The 18,416-nt window shown below is 45.6% G+C and overlaps 1 protein-coding gene across 1 annotated transcript; it reads right to left on the bottom strand.

Annotated features, from left to right (window-relative positions):
- Positions 1 to 4,861: 4,861 nt before the first annotated feature.
- LOC119179744 (uncharacterized) lies at positions 4,862 to 9,409 on the bottom strand. Its single transcript, XM_037430867.2, has 3 exons — positions 9,251 to 9,409; positions 6,337 to 7,142; positions 4,862 to 5,152 (listed from the first exon to the last, which is right to left on the bottom strand). Coding segments are annotated over exons 1-3 (819 nt in total). The 5' UTR covers positions 9,263 to 9,409; the 3' UTR covers positions 4,862 to 5,151.
- Between the last annotated feature and the right edge of the window lie 9,007 nt (positions 9,410 to 18,416).

The following is an 18,416-nucleotide window of genomic DNA, read 5'->3' as shown; positions in this document are numbered from 1 at the left end:
CAGCATTGCTCAGTAATCGTTTTACATATGTCGATAAAATAAAAACAAGAACACTGACGCTACGTGCGCGTTTTAGGGGCGAAGCTCCTTAGGGCGTGGGCTGTGCGTCCCCTGTAGCCTGTATGTAGCCACCTCTAGTTTAGTTCTTGCAGTGTTCACTAGATGGCGGTACCGTCCCCTGTATGTAGCCACCTCTAGTTTAGTTCTTGCAGTGTTCACTAGATGGCGGTACCGTCTCCTGTATGTAGCCACCTCTCGTTTAGTTCTTGTAGTGTTTACTAGATGGTGGTACTTGTAGCTGATGATGAAAAGATGCAAGATGTTATAAACTAGAAAGCGGTACTTGTAGTTGATGAAAGACGCGAGATCTTATAAAATAGGAATGATGTCACACATGGCGCATTGGTTGAAGGCAATCGTTCGATTTAGTGCGGCGACGTACGCTAGGGGGAGTGATGTAATAAAATCGAGTGAGTAAAATGTACAGAGGATTCATGGTTTACCAGGTTTACCTCCGGAGCTTCGCCCATTCATCATCATTCACTTCGTGGATATGGCGGACATTTTTTTGTTTCCGTGGAGAGTGTGGAACGAAAGCCCAGAAGCAGCACACTCAGAGCACTGCCACTACAAGTTACACATTTTTGTCGCGATATGATCGCTAGGTGCTGCCACCATAGAGTATTATAAAAAGGTTATGAAAGGACACTTCCATAGGCCCCTACGGGGAATTAGGGTTTGCAGCGCACCAAACGGGTGTGGGGAAGCTTTGCAGCCTCAGAGATGCCCGACCACAGATAAGACTGTTTCGAAGGCCATTTTGTAGTCACAAATATTATTATACAACCTCCGAGACCACTTCTACGTGAGCGCTAATCTTTGAGGCCATCTTTTTTTAAGCCGTCGTTTGCGCGCATCAATGAGCTTCGTGTAAGCTCCACCGCTAGAGCGGCAAGCACACTATGCCAATGTGCGTGTATGCACACGTTTTAATGAAAACATGAGAATCATTGCAGGTGCGAAAACGTTTATTGTCAAGTGAGATTCTTGGTAAGCGCATGCCCACTTTGTTGATGTTTGACAAGCGCAGTCACAAAGAGAGGTTCATTGCGCTTCGAGACGCGAAAATACAGGTGCCATATTATGAATATAATTTGCACACAAGAATTAAACATATAGGCAACAGCATAAGAAGGACCGCACTCAAGTACACGTACAGTGGCCAACGCGACACGGCAGTATAGTTGCTATAAGCACTTCACTCTGGCATGAACCGAAAAAAAAGGAAAATTGTCGGCTATGTTGTCTTTCGCACCTTCGCAATAATTTTTTTTCAACACATTTTACATCGCTCTTTCGCCAAAAACAGTCACAAGCAGTTGCCGCAGCAAAAACGAAGTAATTTTAGGTGTAATGCAAGCCGTTAACGAGGCAGGAGTGTGTACTCAAAGATTAAGTCCTAGCTTTAGCTAGCAAACATTTTTCTAGATTGACCACTTTTTTCTTATTGCGCTCGTTAGAGCTTCAAGCAATTCGCTAACGGCACAGATAATGTTACTGAGCATAGCTGCACTTAAAAAAAAAATCTCACTCATGCAATTAATTCAAATACATTTACGGCACAAATAAAGGCTAACGACGCGAGCAGTGACTCAATTTTGGCGAGCCAAGACAGAATTTTCTCGCAAACGTGCTCCGAAGCACTCCGAACAGTTTTCTTTCGTGTGAAGCAGTCCACAAAAGCAGTACGCGAAGTGAAGAGCACAAAAAAAGGTTTCTCCGCCGAACAGCACTTTGCCAGAAACGTTAGGTTAAGGCTTCATTGACAAATTAAATAAGCACATAACAAAGTATTGATGGCTTTCGTTCCTAGCTGTAGCCAAGCTGAGAAGCAGACGAAACAAGCGAAGACCACGACGCACGCCGGGCAGGTTATCGCGCATCTTTTGTGGCATCTCGCTGCAGCTGCCCGTACTTCTTCATTGCCGTAAATGCGCATGAACACGGAGCGTGACAACGTTGCCGTCGCGTCGCCGCCATGTGCACTTTTCTCGCGTCCGATTCATGCCTGATCCCAGCCCGACGATATCGCACGGTAACATCGCAGACGATAAAGACGGATTCAGGCGACTATCACAATCGCGAAAACACGTAGACCTATAATGCCCAATGAAAGGTGCCGTAGTAAATAACCAATACGCGTCTTTCCATGAAGTAGTGAGTGATGTGTTGCCATCTTTGTGCCTTTTCTCATCTTCTAACCACTACCACCACCACCACCACTGTCTTACGGCTAGGGTGAATCTGCGTAGATCAACCACTGTTTGGCCCGAGTGACCAGTCTTGTAGTTCTAATGTTACTCTATGCTACCGCGGCGACTGCAAAAGTGACCCCTTGGGATTTTTCTGGCTTTCAGCTACGCGCGCCGTTCAAGTATGGCGCCTAGAATACAGTTCAAGGAATAAAAAAGCGCTGCCTGGTAGTTATAAACAGGTGCGCTTGAGCAGTGCGCGTTCTCCAGCTTCTCTGGTAGCCGTGAGAAGGCGCTGTGGTGCTGTTGGCTGTGCCCTTCCTTGGTCTCCGAAATTTCGATCGCCACAGTACGTATGTACATACAAGCCGTTATTGCACCTAACTGATCTGATTAAAACACCCAACAACGATATTCAACGCTGTAGCAGGTTTGACCACAGAGGCAGGTACATGAAAAAAATATCGGTAGAACCCACCAGCCAATAAAACACATAACCACCTCTGTGGAACAGTCTCTATGGTGCTCAGCGGCTGGCACAAAGTCACAGGTTTGATTCCAGTCGTGGCCGTCGAATTCGACGGAGGCGAAATCACACAGAGGCCCGTGTGTGTTGTGCGTCGTAAGTGCACGTCAAAGAGCACCAGGTGGCCAAAATTTCCGGAGTCCTCCTCAACGGCGTCTCTCATAGTCATATGGTGGTTTTGTAACGTTAAACCCCAGGTAATAATGTTATAACACAGAAGCGAAGGTTTAAATTTGCTGTCCGTATGTCTCTGCCGCCATTGCTTGAATGACGATGCACGCCTCTTAGTTTCCTTGGTCCCTCCGGTGTCGTTGCTGGCCCTGATATCACGCAAGATCGTAGGGCCTTGATTAACTTCGGTGGGAATATGATATGGAAAGGGCGTGGGCCAGAAGTTCTTTGTTTTCCCCTGGAGTGCAGAGTCGCAGCAGATTTGTTCAACGCGAGTTGTAAAACACAGAAGCGAAACTTACATGTGGCCCCGCCGCGGTGGTCTAGTGGCTAAGGTACTCGGCTGCTGACCCGCAGGTCGCGGGTTTGATTCCCGGCTGCGGCGTTTGCATTTCCGATGGAGGCGGAAATGTTGTAGGCCCGTGTGCTCAGATTTGGGTGCATGTTAAAGAACCCCAGGTGGTCGAAATTTCCGGAGCCCTCCACTACGGCGTCTCTCATAATCATATGGTGGTTTTGGGACGTTAAACCCCACAAATCAATCAAATCAAACTTACCTGTGGGAGTGCCGTGCTGTGAGTACTCATTACACGTATGTGTGCTGCCTTCCCCGAACCGCGCCGACTTACCAAGAGGCACCGCCTAATCTTAAAGGTTAAAACCTTTCGATGCGATTACGAGCCCAATGTGCGCCTTACAGATTGTTCTGAAACATACTTGGCTGCTAGCGATAACGCCGGAACATTCGACGGCAATTGTATAAATGCCGACGCACATCGTCGCTCGTCAGTTGTTCGACGGCCGACGCCACGTTCGAAGCTATCAGCACCAGTGTGCATTGCGGCAGTGGGATTGTCCGCTTACCGGCCATCTAGTTCGGCTTCATAAACAGTTCGATCCTGGGCATAGCGGCTGCTGTCTTCGTTAACGCCACGACCCACGTGACAATGTAAAGCGGGAATCGCGGAATAACGCAGTTGCTGTTGTACGTGGAAACTGAAAGATTCAGGTGAGGGCTCACGTTCAACGAAGCCCACTTCATGACAAAAAAACAAAACAAAAAGAAATATATTACAGAAACGTTTGAAACTTTCGTGACCTCCTCGACTTCAGTGTTTCACTTGAACTTGCAAGACACGTGTGATACCGAAGAATCACTTATAACAGTGCACATGAGTATAAGAAAACAAAAGGAATGAACCAAGGGCTTATTTTGCTTTGTTAAACGTAATATATACTAAACTTACAGGCAATGAAGTGTGAAAGGCAACAATGACAAGAGAAACGTAAGGCATGTTTGTAGCTTCAAGCTGCTTGTAGTAAAGCACTTATTCCTCATATAATGATTCTAATGATGTATTGTACACGAAAGTCTAATATTAGCCCAACAGTTGTAATTTAAAGTGCGGAACACCTTAGGGGCCCAGGCTATTCCATGCTGTCTTCGTCTCATGCAGCTGAACGTAACGCTGACAAAAACACGTTTACAGCGTGGCGATCTGTAGCATATAGAGGGCGATGATGTTAAGGAGGCGACTTCTTCTTCTTCGAACGCCTTGGTGATGACAATAGGTGCGGAGTCCTTTTGGTGCTCCCCTTGTCATATGCCGTCATGTTCGGTCGTCGCTTAGATTAATTTACGCAGAAAGAAGTGAGAAATGGCGGGAGAAATAAAGAAACTAAAAAAAATGTCAGAAACTGCAAGCATGCATATGATGGCGACGTTCTCTGTAAACATTGGCAGCTGTCACCTTAAATCGTTTTCACGCTTTTCAAGAGTTGTCGAAACCCGTAGAATTATATTATTGAGTGTTCGAATGTGACCACTTCGCTAAACACCGCACTCTGTTAGCGCCACATTTCTTAAAAAGAAAAACGCTCTCATAGTTTTCAAAATAATGTCAAGAGAGACTTCTGTAACAAGTATTTTTATTATTTCTTAACAACGTTCCACTAACAAAAAACAGCCGGGTAATAAAAAACAGCCCCTTATTTAAAATCCTGACTTTTTAAACGAAAACCCAAAGAGATTGTCAAATCCAGCGTGAATAATGAGTTTAGACATTGTGGATCACGAAAATTGAAAATAATTATGAATTGAAGCTCGTTTTTCTTGCGGCTGCGTATGTCTGCATAAGTTTAGCTGAAAGACTCCGGTGCATGTTGTTGCAGCGTCCAAGGACACTCGGAGGGAGCCGGCGTTCTGAAAATGAAAGAGACATGAGATGCGAATCGATAAAATGCATATTAATCAGATGCACCAACAATGTAAAAAATGGCACTTCGCTCTGAACTAATAAAGCCTCCACTTCTCTTTGCGGTAGCTCATTGTTGCCTCTGGTCCGTCGAAGAAGAAGCATAGCCGAAAAAATGTTCCAAGACAGAGATACCACATTGCGTAAAGTGCCTGTGCTATCGAAATGAAACTTTACGGGTCCAAGTCGGCGGAAACCAAACAGCCAGAAGAGCGTACCGCAGAATGGTTTATTTACCACCATGCCCACTTTTTCAATAACTCGTGAGGTGAAACATGAGGGGTTTATTTTTTATTTTATATGGTATTTCATCATTTAACCTAACAAATAAAAATAATTAGGCGCAAAAACTTCGCTATTGAAGCGAGAAACACACCTTGGCGCATGAATATGTCACCCTTTTGAATACGTCATAACATTAACCTAAATTTTCCGCATATTACGTAAAGTGTAGCCAATCAATCATATGTTCAAATGTGTTCACCTAGCCTTCCGGCAAAGTAGAGTGGTTTTCCCGAAATTCTACAAAGCATCACTCCGCGAGGTCAAGAAGTGAAGTACACAGCGCACTCTTTGTCGATTGCGAGGCAACTCTGCTCGCAATACAGAGCTGCTGTTATTTCACTAGCTTAAGATGTGCTTGCCAAGGCGGGCCACATACATGCAGTGAAGCAAGATATTGTGCTCCTGACGAAAATTCCGACATTTATAAGTGCTTTTTAAATAACATCTATGCTTATCTAAACAAGGACACGCCCAGGAAAAGGCGGTCCTAATGGAACCAATACATAGACATCAGACCACTGTAGAGCCACACCGAAACTTCTGACGACGACACACAAACTAAACAATACATAACCACTAGTTTGCTCTAATATTGACCGTACTAGCATCGGTAAAAGATACGAAAACAAATAACTTATTGATTTGTCAAGCCTCAATTATTTTATAGTTATTTACTAAATTCCAGTAATCCCGCGACTACTTTCGAGACACGGGCAACTGCAGTCAAGTAACTTGCCAACTAAAGCAAATTTCTGGTGCTACCACATAACCACTTATTATGATATCGCACTCTATAGATAGACCCGAATGATCTCGTGTTAGTCATCACATTGTGAGCAAAACTTACCACCACTTGGCGGCATGGCCATAAGTAACTCCGAGCCTGCCGAGGCCAGCGCCATGGCCGAATCCGTATCCGCCACCGTAGGCACCCCCATAGCCGCCGTGACCACCAACAACAGCGAGCCTAGTGAGACCAGCGCCATAGCCGAGACCGTATCCAGCACCGTATGCACCGTAGCCACCGCCCACAAGACCCAGGCCACCGAGACCACCTCCGACGGCAACAGCTGGTGCCGCAGCAACGGTAGCCACAGCCGGGGCAGCAGCAACGGTAGCCACAGCCGGGGCAGCAGCAACGGTAGCAACAGCCGGGGCAGCAATAGCGACGGGACGAGCCACGGCCACTGGACGAGCCACAGCCACTGGACGAGCCACTGCCACAGGGCGAGCCACAGCCACGGCTGGAGCTACGGCAATGGCGGGACGAGCAACGGCGATGGCGGGACGAGCAACGGCGACGCCGTATCCAGCACCGCCTCCGAGACCACCGAGACCGAGTCCTCCACCGTAGCCGAGGCCGGCCCCGGAGAACAGACCGATGCTACTGCCGGCGAGACCACCAGCTGCGCCCCCGGAAAGAATGGCGGCGCCTCCCGCACTGTTGCCGTAGGAAGTGCTGCGCACTGAAACAGCTGGAGCGGCTGCGACAGCAACTGGAGCAGCAGCAACGGCGCCTCCAATACCAGCGCCGTAGCCACCAGCGTAGCCAGCACCGCCACTGATGGCACCAAGACCACCGCCGTAGCCACTGTAGCCCCCGATGAAGCCAGCGGAGGCGGCCGAGAAAAGCGCGAATAGAACGGTGGAGAGCTGCGTGATACAGAGCCGGGAGCGGACAAGTGGACCTTTGTCAGAGAACGGTGAAGTCGCAGACAGCGCAAAACATACTCTTCAGGTACGTTTCCCTCTTGCTGCAGGAGAATTTTATGCGACGTAGATGAAAAATAACGCGCGTAATAAAGCGCATTCATGTGGGCTTAGTGCTTGACCATACAGCAGGGCTTTCGGAAGCTGGACTCGTCCGTTATGCAAGTATTATTCTTTTTCCATTGGCTCGGCTTCAAGTCCAGCATGTTAAGATATAGTCATTAAAATGTATGCAACTATCTGCGCCCTAATGAACGTGCCCTGCAGTATCTTCGTAGACACATAGATATGGACGCTGGGGTTCTGGTCACTATCTAAAACCGTCACAGAACACTCGTTTTCTTTGGGATGCTTTCATCCCATCCTTATACGTTAATGCAAGAAAGGTTGCAGTGTAACGTTTAGGAGAATCAGCTGATGCAAATATGAGGCCTGTGCGGTACCTCAACTGCCGGAGTAGGTGAGGTTGCTCCTATAGCACTCGTATTTCGACGCCATCTGTAATGTCACATAGAGGGTCGAATTTCTTTACAGAAACGCTCTGCTGCGACAACCACCTAATTAATTTTCTGGATGTCTAATTAACTACAACCGCGACCCTCTAAGCCGTAATAGACAGAACTGCCACTGTCACGAAGATTCGATGTGAAGGCGACAGATGTGGCCTGAAAAGGTGTCTTGTAGTTATTTCTGTTCCATAAACATAATTTTCCCTCATTTCTTTCAATACAAACGTTTTCCATATTACACGTACTCAAGTGGGTTCTCTCTCAGTACTCCTGATTACTTGGGGAACTTGAGTGAGAATTAGCGATATATAAATGTATGCGTTAATTTAAATTGTGAAACGATACTGAACTAGTTTACCAACAGATTTGACAACATAATAAGCAATCTTTGTAAGCTGAGCCTGGTGATGCGAATCAGTCGTGATGAACAGCCCGGCAACTTAAACGCAGCCCGAGATTAAGGAAAACATGCCCAAAAACAAACGCTGATTTAATATCAGTTGCTGATAAGCGCATATTCACAATTATGATGCCCATCATGTTCGGTTGGTATGTATCATAACAAGCTGTTTACACGTGTACGTACTTCATAAGTATAATGTAGTGTGCATTTGGCGCACACTGAAGTATGCACCGCCTCATACTTTGTCCATAAACTTGTACCCATGGTGATTTCTTAATAGGGCCGACTCAGTTATTCACACTTTACGATTGACATCGCCAATAAGCATAATTTTTGCGCAAACCAAACGCCCCCATTAGCGAACGTTGGCAGACTGTTCGCGTTGGTAGTTGGCATCGAAAGTTGCCCGCTTCGCTGGTTTTTCTCAACAAAGCCACACAGGCTTTTGCTCTGAAAGATCGACTGTGACATAACCAACCTAAACAGTTTTCCTATAGATCTAGCCTCAAACATTGTTTAAATATTTTAATCTTCAAATCACACATTAACCATCGTATTTTGTCGCTTGATCTCACGGTATGAGTTCAAGAACTGTTTAAAAGGTTCTAAACATTCGTTGAAGTTTCCCTCTTCCCTACTAATGGGCACATCAAATACGGCTATACCGAATTCAGCAACTGCATACTTCCCTGACATCGGCAGTTTACCATTCGTTAGAAGCAAGTTTTAGCGAAGGGGGGCACCTGTGGAATCCATTCATACTAGTACTTATATAAAACTACTAATTTTGCTTTAGTGTGGGCTATTTCCTACAGCACCAACTAAATTAGCTACCCGTCATTGGACCTTATTCACTCATGTACTTGATAAACTTAGCTCCACGCTTAGGTGTAGCTCTCACGATTCACATGTAGTTCAATCGCGGAGGAGTATACTGAGAAGTATATATAAGCGAAATTCCACCAGAGTGAGTGCGAGAGAGGGGAAGGAGGAAAGAGAGTGCTATTTGCAGAACAGGGATCAAAGATGGAGTAACGCCGACAAGCCCCTCTGGGTGTGGTACTTAGTCCTAGAGAGTTATTTGGCCGTAGATCCGCGAATGATGTTCCCGACTTCACGCGAGCCTCAGATATACTCACAGCGGCGTTCATGATGATCGCAGGAGGATGGTTAGATCCACTACAAGGTTTAGAGTCTTCGACGATCACAAGAACCAGGACGAAGTAAGACTGGGTTGGTCCGATGCAGAGGCGAGGCTTTTATACTCGAACCGGCGCGCTGTGCTATCCACGGTGACAGATACGGCGAATCGTTAAACCAGAAAAAATAAAACACGACCAATGGTCGGCTCGAAGTATCGCTTCGCTTGGCTATTCGCGGGAGAGGAGGTTGCGGCGAATGGTGTACGGAGAGCTTACGTTCTTTCGGGCATCCACGCATGTGGTGACCGCATCACAAGATGCAAGTACTGCCCCGGAAATCCCCGCCTGAAGCCTCAACTTGCGCTGAATCTCCTTCTCCCCTTTCGTTTGCATAGGGCGGCCCGAAGCGTCCGCTTGCGTCAGAAAATAAAGAAGCGAGAACCGAACGCAACATTTATTACAGAGACACCTGAAATAAAGATACACAGAAACCTCATCGCATAGCGCCTGTAAGCCGCCCTCCTATGCAGCGGTTTCCGTTGCCTATAACACTTTCTCACTCCCTCACTCTCTACGGGATGGTCCGAGATGGTGGGAGAGGCTCTGCGGGGACCGTCCGCCGCGTCCTTAGAGTGTACTAGCGTCCTGCATCCTGGACCAAGGTTGTTCGGCGAGACAGAGATCGCTGCCAAACTAGGACGGCAGCTCGTGGTCACCGAAGAGCGTGCGTTGGTTGGGTAAACGCGGTGGTTCAATGCTTGTCGAACGCTTGTTTTAATTATGCACGAACCCTTTTCACCCACCCCCACCCCCTGCTTGTCTAACCTCGCCTTCGATGCCTAAGAGGGCTGGGCTTGAATTCACCCGGGGAGAGTGAGTATGTGACTGCGCATACTGGGCTCGCAATCTAATCCTTCAATCGTAATTGCTGATAGTGGAGTGGTCTCTATTGGCTCACTCCGGGTTAACGAAATCGACGGGAAAGGTTTGATATGGTCTTATAGCCTCTTTTATCTCAAGACGCATGCACTATACAAGGAAGCAAGCAAGCAAGAGAACATGTCTCCGATTCCTCCGAGTCGTGTTCGGCGCATTGCATGCGATTGTAGTTCAAGGCTGTGAACACCTATTATTTTTACATATCGAACAACCCGGCCAATTATCTTTTAGACTCTTCAAACTTGTCTGACGAGAAAGGTGCCGTTACGTGTCGTCGAAGATTAGCCGAGAAATGACCAGGACACGTGCAGGCATTGATGCTGTGTTTCTTCTTAAAGGTCAATATCTTTCTTTTACGAGGGCTACATGTTATCCTGGTTTATTGTTTTATTATCTTCGGTACTCCGCTTCTGGTCAATAGCAATTATGGTGCTCCATTGAGGTTGCACCACCATTGAGGTGTAATTATAGATCCCCGTGTACTGTGCATTGTTAGTGGCCATTAAATAACATTATAAATAGTCAAAGTTTCAGGAACCCTTCAGCTTAAAATCATATCGTTGTTTTGGGACCTAATACTCCCGATATTGTCATTATTTTTCAAGTACTAGAGTAGAAAATGTTTCCTTTCTTATTCAACCAGCCACCGTCTGAAACTGTCGACTAGAAAGCAAACGAAGAACGAAAACATTTTGAGACAGCAAGAGAAAAAGCGGCAAACGAACATTTAAATATCACCTGAAGGTGAATTTATTTCGTACTACCCGCTCAAAGCTAGGTAAAACGTTGTGAAGACTTGGATGACACGTTAAACGGCGTGATTAGCGCGTGAACAGTGACCAGAATTAGCAAGACAGAATTATTAGCCCAGATGCATGACGCAATTCTTCATCTCGACGAAAAAGGCACGTGAAAGATAAGTTACGTGGAAATTCTTGACATTTAACTGAGTCTGATTGCATCAGAGCACGTCATTCCCGGCGCGAGCTTTTAGGTGAAATAAATTCAAAACCAGATTTCTGTCTATACTACAACAGTGCCTTAAAAAAAAGAAAGGATTTGGGTTCCCACGCCCCTTTGACGAGCGGTCAGGGTGTGTCACTGTACCATTTCCGGGTGCATTGCAAATACCATGCATGGAGCCAGTGCCAGTTATGACGTCATACGTGTTAACCGGCAGCTTATCTGAACGGAATAATTTTAAAACGCGGTAACCGGCGCCAGTAAATGTAGCGCATAGTAATGTTGACTGGCACGGTGACTCACTTCTGGCTACTGCGCTTTAGTAATGAGTTCGGCTAAAAAGGCTCGCTGCTCGTGAATCATTAAAGTGGGCTACTTAGTATTCGTGAGTCACGAGCATCCAATCCGCCAACTTAGATAGGGTGCAATAGCTCAAGTTTCCCTTTTCGATTGCCCAAGGTCCTTCACCGCGAGTCACGACGTCCGAAGTAAGGAACGTCAAGGTGATGGATTGTGATCATCCGTCGACTGAGCAGCAGTTCGTTTGTTGGCACACGGCCCGCAGCGCATGTTCATGATCTTAAAGCAGTCGCGGTTGCTATAACAGTGGGTTATTTAACCTCTTAATTTTCTATATCTTCTGACGAAATTTAATTTGGGAATTATGTTTGTGCCCGTACCCATATTTATCTGAAAGTACATAGTCAATCTTACAAATGACTAGGCATTATCTCGGTCTCGAATGGTGCAATACCCAAGAGACTTCAAGAAAAAAAGGCTTCACTAAGAGAGAATGTATTGAGAGAATAGCAGAGAGGTTAACCATAACATCGGGTTCACTACCGTGCACTAAGAGAAGAAAAAACGGGGACGAAAGATGAGAGGGAAAATGAAAAACAAAAGGCACGCGAAAAAAAAGTGGTTGTTCTATTGTCCTATCTATTTCAACTATTCCTATCTCCTATTCTATTTGATGTCCTATTCAACAGTCCACTACCACGCAAGAAGATCATCAGGCCTTGACTGATCTTCCGTGCGAAGTCATCGTGGCGGCACTGGAGCACTGAGTGTTCTGTCAGGGGTCTGTCGTTAAGGTGGGCTAACCTGAAGCTATGGCGGCTGTCAGTGCGTGGTGTAGCGAAGGCAGTGGCAAAGAAAGTTCTCCTTCGTTTCATCGCGGCCGCAAGGATCGCAAGCAGCGCTAGGCCTTCAAGAAAGCAGTCTTTTTTGAAAATGCGAAGCTGAATTACACTTTTATTTTGTGAGCTAGCAGCGAAGTAATAAAGCATTGCGTGTTACTTCTAGCCGTCAAGTCAGCCGGGACGAGACTCCCGCTTTGAAAGAACGAAAAAAGCATGATAGACGAAAACTTATTGATGTGTTTGACAAAATCTAACAAAACCAACGATTGTGACTGTTGCATTCATCAGCTTCGAGGGAATTAATAAATTCAATCCTCTTCTTTTTTTCTATTATTGTTGATTATTCGTAATTGCATGAGGCTGAAAACCGGGATGCTTCTCATGTGTTTAAGTGATTTGCGGAACTTTTGGCAAATCAATATCTATTTCCAATGTGCACAATGGGTGCATGTTTGTTGTGAAATAAAAAATGCATTTTACAATTGAATGTATTTATTTTTTTGTGCCGTCTAACGTAGCTATTGTTTGGCCTTATGTCATTCAAACCCTACTTTACCCCGGTAAGCTGACAGTTCATGAAACTCTCTCATGGTAAAATACTTTTTTGGTAAATAAACTCGAAAATGTCTTTCATCACAAGGGATTAAAATTTTTGGCGCGCTACTAGGAAACTAAAGATGCCGTACAAAAACCTCTAGGGCAAAGTCAAGGACGAAAGTAAGACGGTAAGTTGGGCCAGTTGGTTAGGATCCATCGTGAACTTACTTACAGCGCAACACCACAAAAAACACAGGACAGGGAAGGAGCAAAAGAGAAAACAGCGCCGTTTTTTTCTTTCTCTTTTGCTCCTGCCCTGTCCTGTATTTTTTCTGGTGTTGCGCTGTAAGTAAGTTCACGATCAAGGTCGAAACTTCGTCTTTCATTTTTCAGTCGTTGTTCTACGTCGTCCTAGTCATCCTGCATCGTCTTTCGTATCTTTATTAGCAGCTCAGTGAAAATTTTCCTGTGTACAAACAACCGGTCTCTACACTCACTCTTTGACCAAGGATGTAGAGCACACGTCTACCTTAGGTAGCCCTATAGAAGAAAAGGGCTAAAGTGTAAATAAGTCGTGTAAGCAGTACGGAGTTCGTGAGTACACAAAATAGAAAAACGAGCTAACTGGGATGCTAGAAGTCGGTCACGTGAGGTAAAATCAATCAACAATTTGAACCACATGTTCGCAGAATGCTTTAATTGGTCCCGAGATTGAGACAGGACAATGTTTCTTCAAACAGAAGGATTACTTCAGGAAATTTGATATATGCTCTGTCCACGTGCTTGAAGTTGTGGACAAATTTGCATTAGAGCTTTCATTTGCTAGCAACATGGTTAGAGCGACCATCCCTTAATGACTTCGTTTCCTGGTTCGACCTCCCGACAGGACAAACATTTGTAGAATTGAAAGCTTTCGTTTATTAGAAACTCGCATAAATTTCCTCGTGGGCTTGTGTTACAAACAGGTGGTAGTCAGCTATTTCTTTCATTGGCTGCTTCTGTGTGGGATTCCATAAAACAAATTTGCATTTTGTCGTAGTGTTTCTCAATCGTTCTTTACTAAATGAAGAGGCTATAAGCTTCTAGCAAATGTTCGAGGCAAAGGATAAACTTCTTAGAAGCTATAGTATTATAAACGTATGGCATGGCCTCTACGAGAACTTAGCTGGAAGTACGAGTATCTTTTAAGCTTTTGTTGTTTTCACCTACAAGGCGAAATGAAGCACTCCATGTTACTCCACTTGAAGCTGGAAGCACGGTTAAGTAATCCAATACAATAAAGTTGCTTCTCTTAATCTTCATTTCTAGTATTATGTGGATTGATTGTTCTGTTGTTGAAATGTTTTGGTCACTTTGATGTCCCATTCAAATGACTTTAGTTATGCTACCCTTCAGTATTTTATAATCGTGTGGCTCACTTGGGTAAGTTCTGATAAACATCTGGTCGTCAACATCTGTAGTGTCACTGTACACACACAATCCACATTATATTAGCCTGTTGACCATCTTTTCCTTTAATCTGTTGCCCAATGAGTCAAATATGACTGTTACGCAGAGGATATAATTAAAGCATCCTACTCAATACTCGTGACGTACGGGCATCCAAACATCTCTTTCCACATGATGGCACAGCTCTAGTTTTCATCTACGACTTATCCAAGGTTGTTCCCAGTGGTTCGCAACGTCCGGAGTAAAGCAAGAGCTTCGAGGTGATCGATTATAAGCATTGTGGTCAGCCGTTCAGTGAAGAGCGTAGGTTCATTCATAGAGCAAGTCTATAGACGCAAGTTACTGATTTTGAAGCCGTTGCCGTAACTATAGTACATCGGGTTTTTTTGCCTTAATGCAGAGCATGTAGCTTGTTTATATATCCTAAGCAGACGAGGAGTGGGACGTTGAAAGGCTTAATCAATCATGCGTAATCAACCGTTGAACCATGAAAAGGTACTCAAAAACATCATTGCTGTTATCAAAATTTGGCAGTTTCATTGAGGAAGGTGTGCTTTTCTTGCATTCTGCGAGTCTAACAAAGTTTTTCATGTCAGAAAAGGATTGGACCTGCTAACACTTGCAACGTTGAGGCCTAAGGTAAGATGGGGTTTCAGCAACCCTCTATCTTCTCACCTTCTCTCCTCTTTTATCCTTTCACTCTGCTGTGGTGGAAGGGGGAAGGAGAGTACTTGATGATTAAACGCAAGTTCACAGTACACTCCGCTCTCTCTATTTTTTTCTGGACGCTTTTTCGTTTACTGCTCGTCGAAATCAGCGAACGGCTATTTTGCACCCGTATAGCAAGCAAACCTTTAATATAGCTCGAACACCCAGCTATTTCTGAGAGCTACCTAATTAGCATATTGAGCCCACCAACGAATCTGGTGTCGAAGTGCGCAAACATTTCGAGCAGTCTCATCACATTCACGCTGGTGGTTTGAAAGTATGAGTTTGCTGGCACTTGCTGTCCTTTCGTCTGTGCTGGCAGAAGGGCTTCAATATGCCTACGTTGCTTACTATAAGGAGCGTATTAGCGTTTGTTGGCAAAATAGGCAGCCAGACGCTCGTTAATGGATATGTTAAGGATGTCTGGATGGCTAAATACCCTCATCTACACGTGTGTGTTTTTTTAGACTCGGGGTGGGTTCTTGATAACTCTCAAGCTTAACGCATGAATTGCTGTCGAACTTTTGGGCGGTGATGCTCACGACGCCCAGTGCTTTGTACACCGAGAGCACTTCAGTGCTCTCGGTGTACAAAGTGGTTTCTACCCTTAAATCCAACCAGAACTGTCAATAAAGGTGGCATATTATTTTTCACCTTAGCAAACAAAGGCATCTTGATGCCTCCCAGGCTGCCGTCATGGACAACAAAAAAAAAAAGATGAATGAATCGAGCTGCTCGTTTCTTTGATTCACACAGCCTCGTCGAAACAAACAGATACTGAATACAAGGAAAACACGCAGGACATTTTTTTTTGTAGTTTGCAATGGAAGTGCTTGAATGGATAGGCGGATACGATGTTAGTGAAAGTCCGGCCAGGTTTAGCGCCACCCGGGCCTAGGTCAGCCGCGAGGAAACGTCCAGGCCCGGCTTCAACGCCGCCTCGAGGGCTTGCCAGACGGCCCACATTTGGATGCCAAGGTGTGAAGCGCGCAGAGCCGTAGCCCATCTCGACGACAGGGCCTCCGGCGTGACTGCACTGATTTCTATCATTACACAGCACTCCTACAACATGTGTCTCAGTGGTGCTGGCCCTTCCTGGAACAATTTGAACGTGTCGTGCTGATGCTTATCTTAATGAGAACTCGGAAGATTTGTTTCGAGTGGAACGGGTTACGTAGGTGCTAGCCTTAAGTGTCTCCGGGCCCCGGCATGCGTTCCGTTTGATTTGGCATAAACAAAAGTAAATTGAAGCGGATGCCAGAACGACTTGTGACCCAACACGCAACCTTTCTGCGTGCTCTACTTAGAGTATAATCAAGCGCATTTGCTTGCAGTGCATCACGTATTCTGACCGGAAGGAAAATTCCGATCGGGAGAGAAGTAGAGGACAAGTGAGACACCCAGGCGCCTGAGGTGTCAAGAAGGGGTTGTTATTATCGTAAGTGGGAAATGAAAGTAGCTTAAGACAAGGGCTTGGAAACGAAAGTAGATTCGAGGCTACAAGTTACAAGCAGAAGTGAAACTAGGCCTTTCTAAGAAGTTCAAGTTTCACTTCCGGAATTTATATAAGGATGGTTACAGGTAGGACGTGGTACGCACGGGATGCAAGTGTGAGATAACTATCATAAAGAGAGGAAGGTTGGAAGAGCAGCGACAGATGAAAACGAGAGCCGCACTAATGCCAAGTAATTTCTGTCATGATTGCCGCAAAACTACGGCGGAACTTTTAGTGTTGACAAAATACTCTCTTGTGTGTTCATTAGTTCTGCAGCACGAAAAAAAAAAACAAAGTGAACGCGATGACGTGGGACAGATGGAATCTTAACAACGGTTTCGCTGACTGTTCTGTCTTTATTACAGGCGTTTGTTACCGCTGGCCTATACAGATCAAATTGAACTTGATTTCATCTGAGCAAGAAAAATTGATGGTGTCAGAAAAAAAAGCAGCATCAGGGCAGTTTCACTACGCCCTGACCACTGGCACTGACTCTGTGTTACCTATTCAACTGTGTCTAGCACTGCCATAGGCACATGGCAGCCTAACATTGGTAGAGCCCTTGAATGGTTTTTCTGGTCAGAAAACTCTACCCACAGTTTGATACAGTGACAGCGGCTCTCGCAAAGGTCATCGCGATCAGTGACGGAGCATCCTTGCGCACCTACTGCACTCGGTTGAATGCCTTTCATGTTTGAAGCAATGGTTTATCTTGCACCAAGCCTCGATAATGGAACTGAACCTTATTCTCCATCTCACATACGATCTGGTTGTAGCATAAGAGTGTGAAGAACTTGGCTTTCACGTATTTTTTAGGCTATTGTGGCAGTGATGGATCTAGTCAGGTTGACGCAACAATATTTGCTTCAAGTGTTGCTCCAGTGTGGTTCCTTATCTTAGGGCCTGTACTCGTGCTATCCGCACAGCCGAACCGCACGTACCAGGACACCTCCCACACGCAAGCGAAGCTCGACTGAACTTATCGACAACCCTGTCATCGTCGTGCACAGAAATACGCTAAAAGTAGCAAAAAAATTTCCTTGATTCTACAGTGACGTGTTTACGCAGTCACCGTACAGTCTTATGACTTGGAGGCGACATAAGGTCATCGTTGGCGTCACGAAGGGCCATTACATGATTAAATTATCACATGGTGTCACGAGGGACCGTTACATGATTAAATTATCACATGGCGTCACGAGGGGCCGTTACATGATTAAATTATCACATGGCGTCACGAGGGGCCGTTACATGATTAAATTATCACATGACTTCGTTGACGAGTCACATACGGTCCTGTCACAGACGGCCCGTGTCCAAGACTGCCAGTGCGGAAGCCTGCACCAGCCTTAAAACCTGCCTGTCTGTAGCTGAAGTTTCCACCACCAGACTTGAAACCTGGTAGCACGTAGCCAAGATTGCCAGCCCCAAAGCCCGAACTAACCATGAAATCAGCTGGTCTGTAGCTGGTTTCAAGGTAAGTTCAGGAGTATTAAAAGAAACCATCTATTTCCTGAGACAAATAATAATTGCTTAGTGGTAACGAACTAGCAAAAATCTTAGGTGAGCAATATCCAAAGGATGGGATATTTGAGATCATATAAGTATACCACAAAGCGGATATTACTATTGAAAAGGGGTTTATTGGCGACTGTTGCGACGGTGGTCCTACGATGAAACACGATCGGACAAGAGCAACGGTCGAGCAGATGCCGGCGATGATCAGCACGAGCCGAGCGAGCGAAGCCAAGCACCCAGTACCCAAGCGGTGGCGATGTTGTTTGCCAACGATGCGTTTTCTTCTTCACAATTTGCCCCCGCCGAAAAAGAGCCATCCTGGCGACCTAAGAGTCTGGAGGCAGAGGGCTATGATATGGCTTAAGGCGGGCGATGTGGACGATGTCACGTCCACGCCGGCGCATGTCGTCAG

The sequence above is a fragment of the Rhipicephalus microplus genome, chromosome 7, assembly GCF_043290135.1.
Source record: "Rhipicephalus microplus isolate Deutch F79 chromosome 7, USDA_Rmic, whole genome shotgun sequence".
Classification (NCBI taxonomy): Eukaryota; Metazoa; Arthropoda; class Arachnida; order Ixodida; family Ixodidae; genus Rhipicephalus; species Rhipicephalus microplus.
Note: the sequence above shows the minus strand (reverse complement) of the source record. Positions and strands in the feature narration are given on the sequence as shown.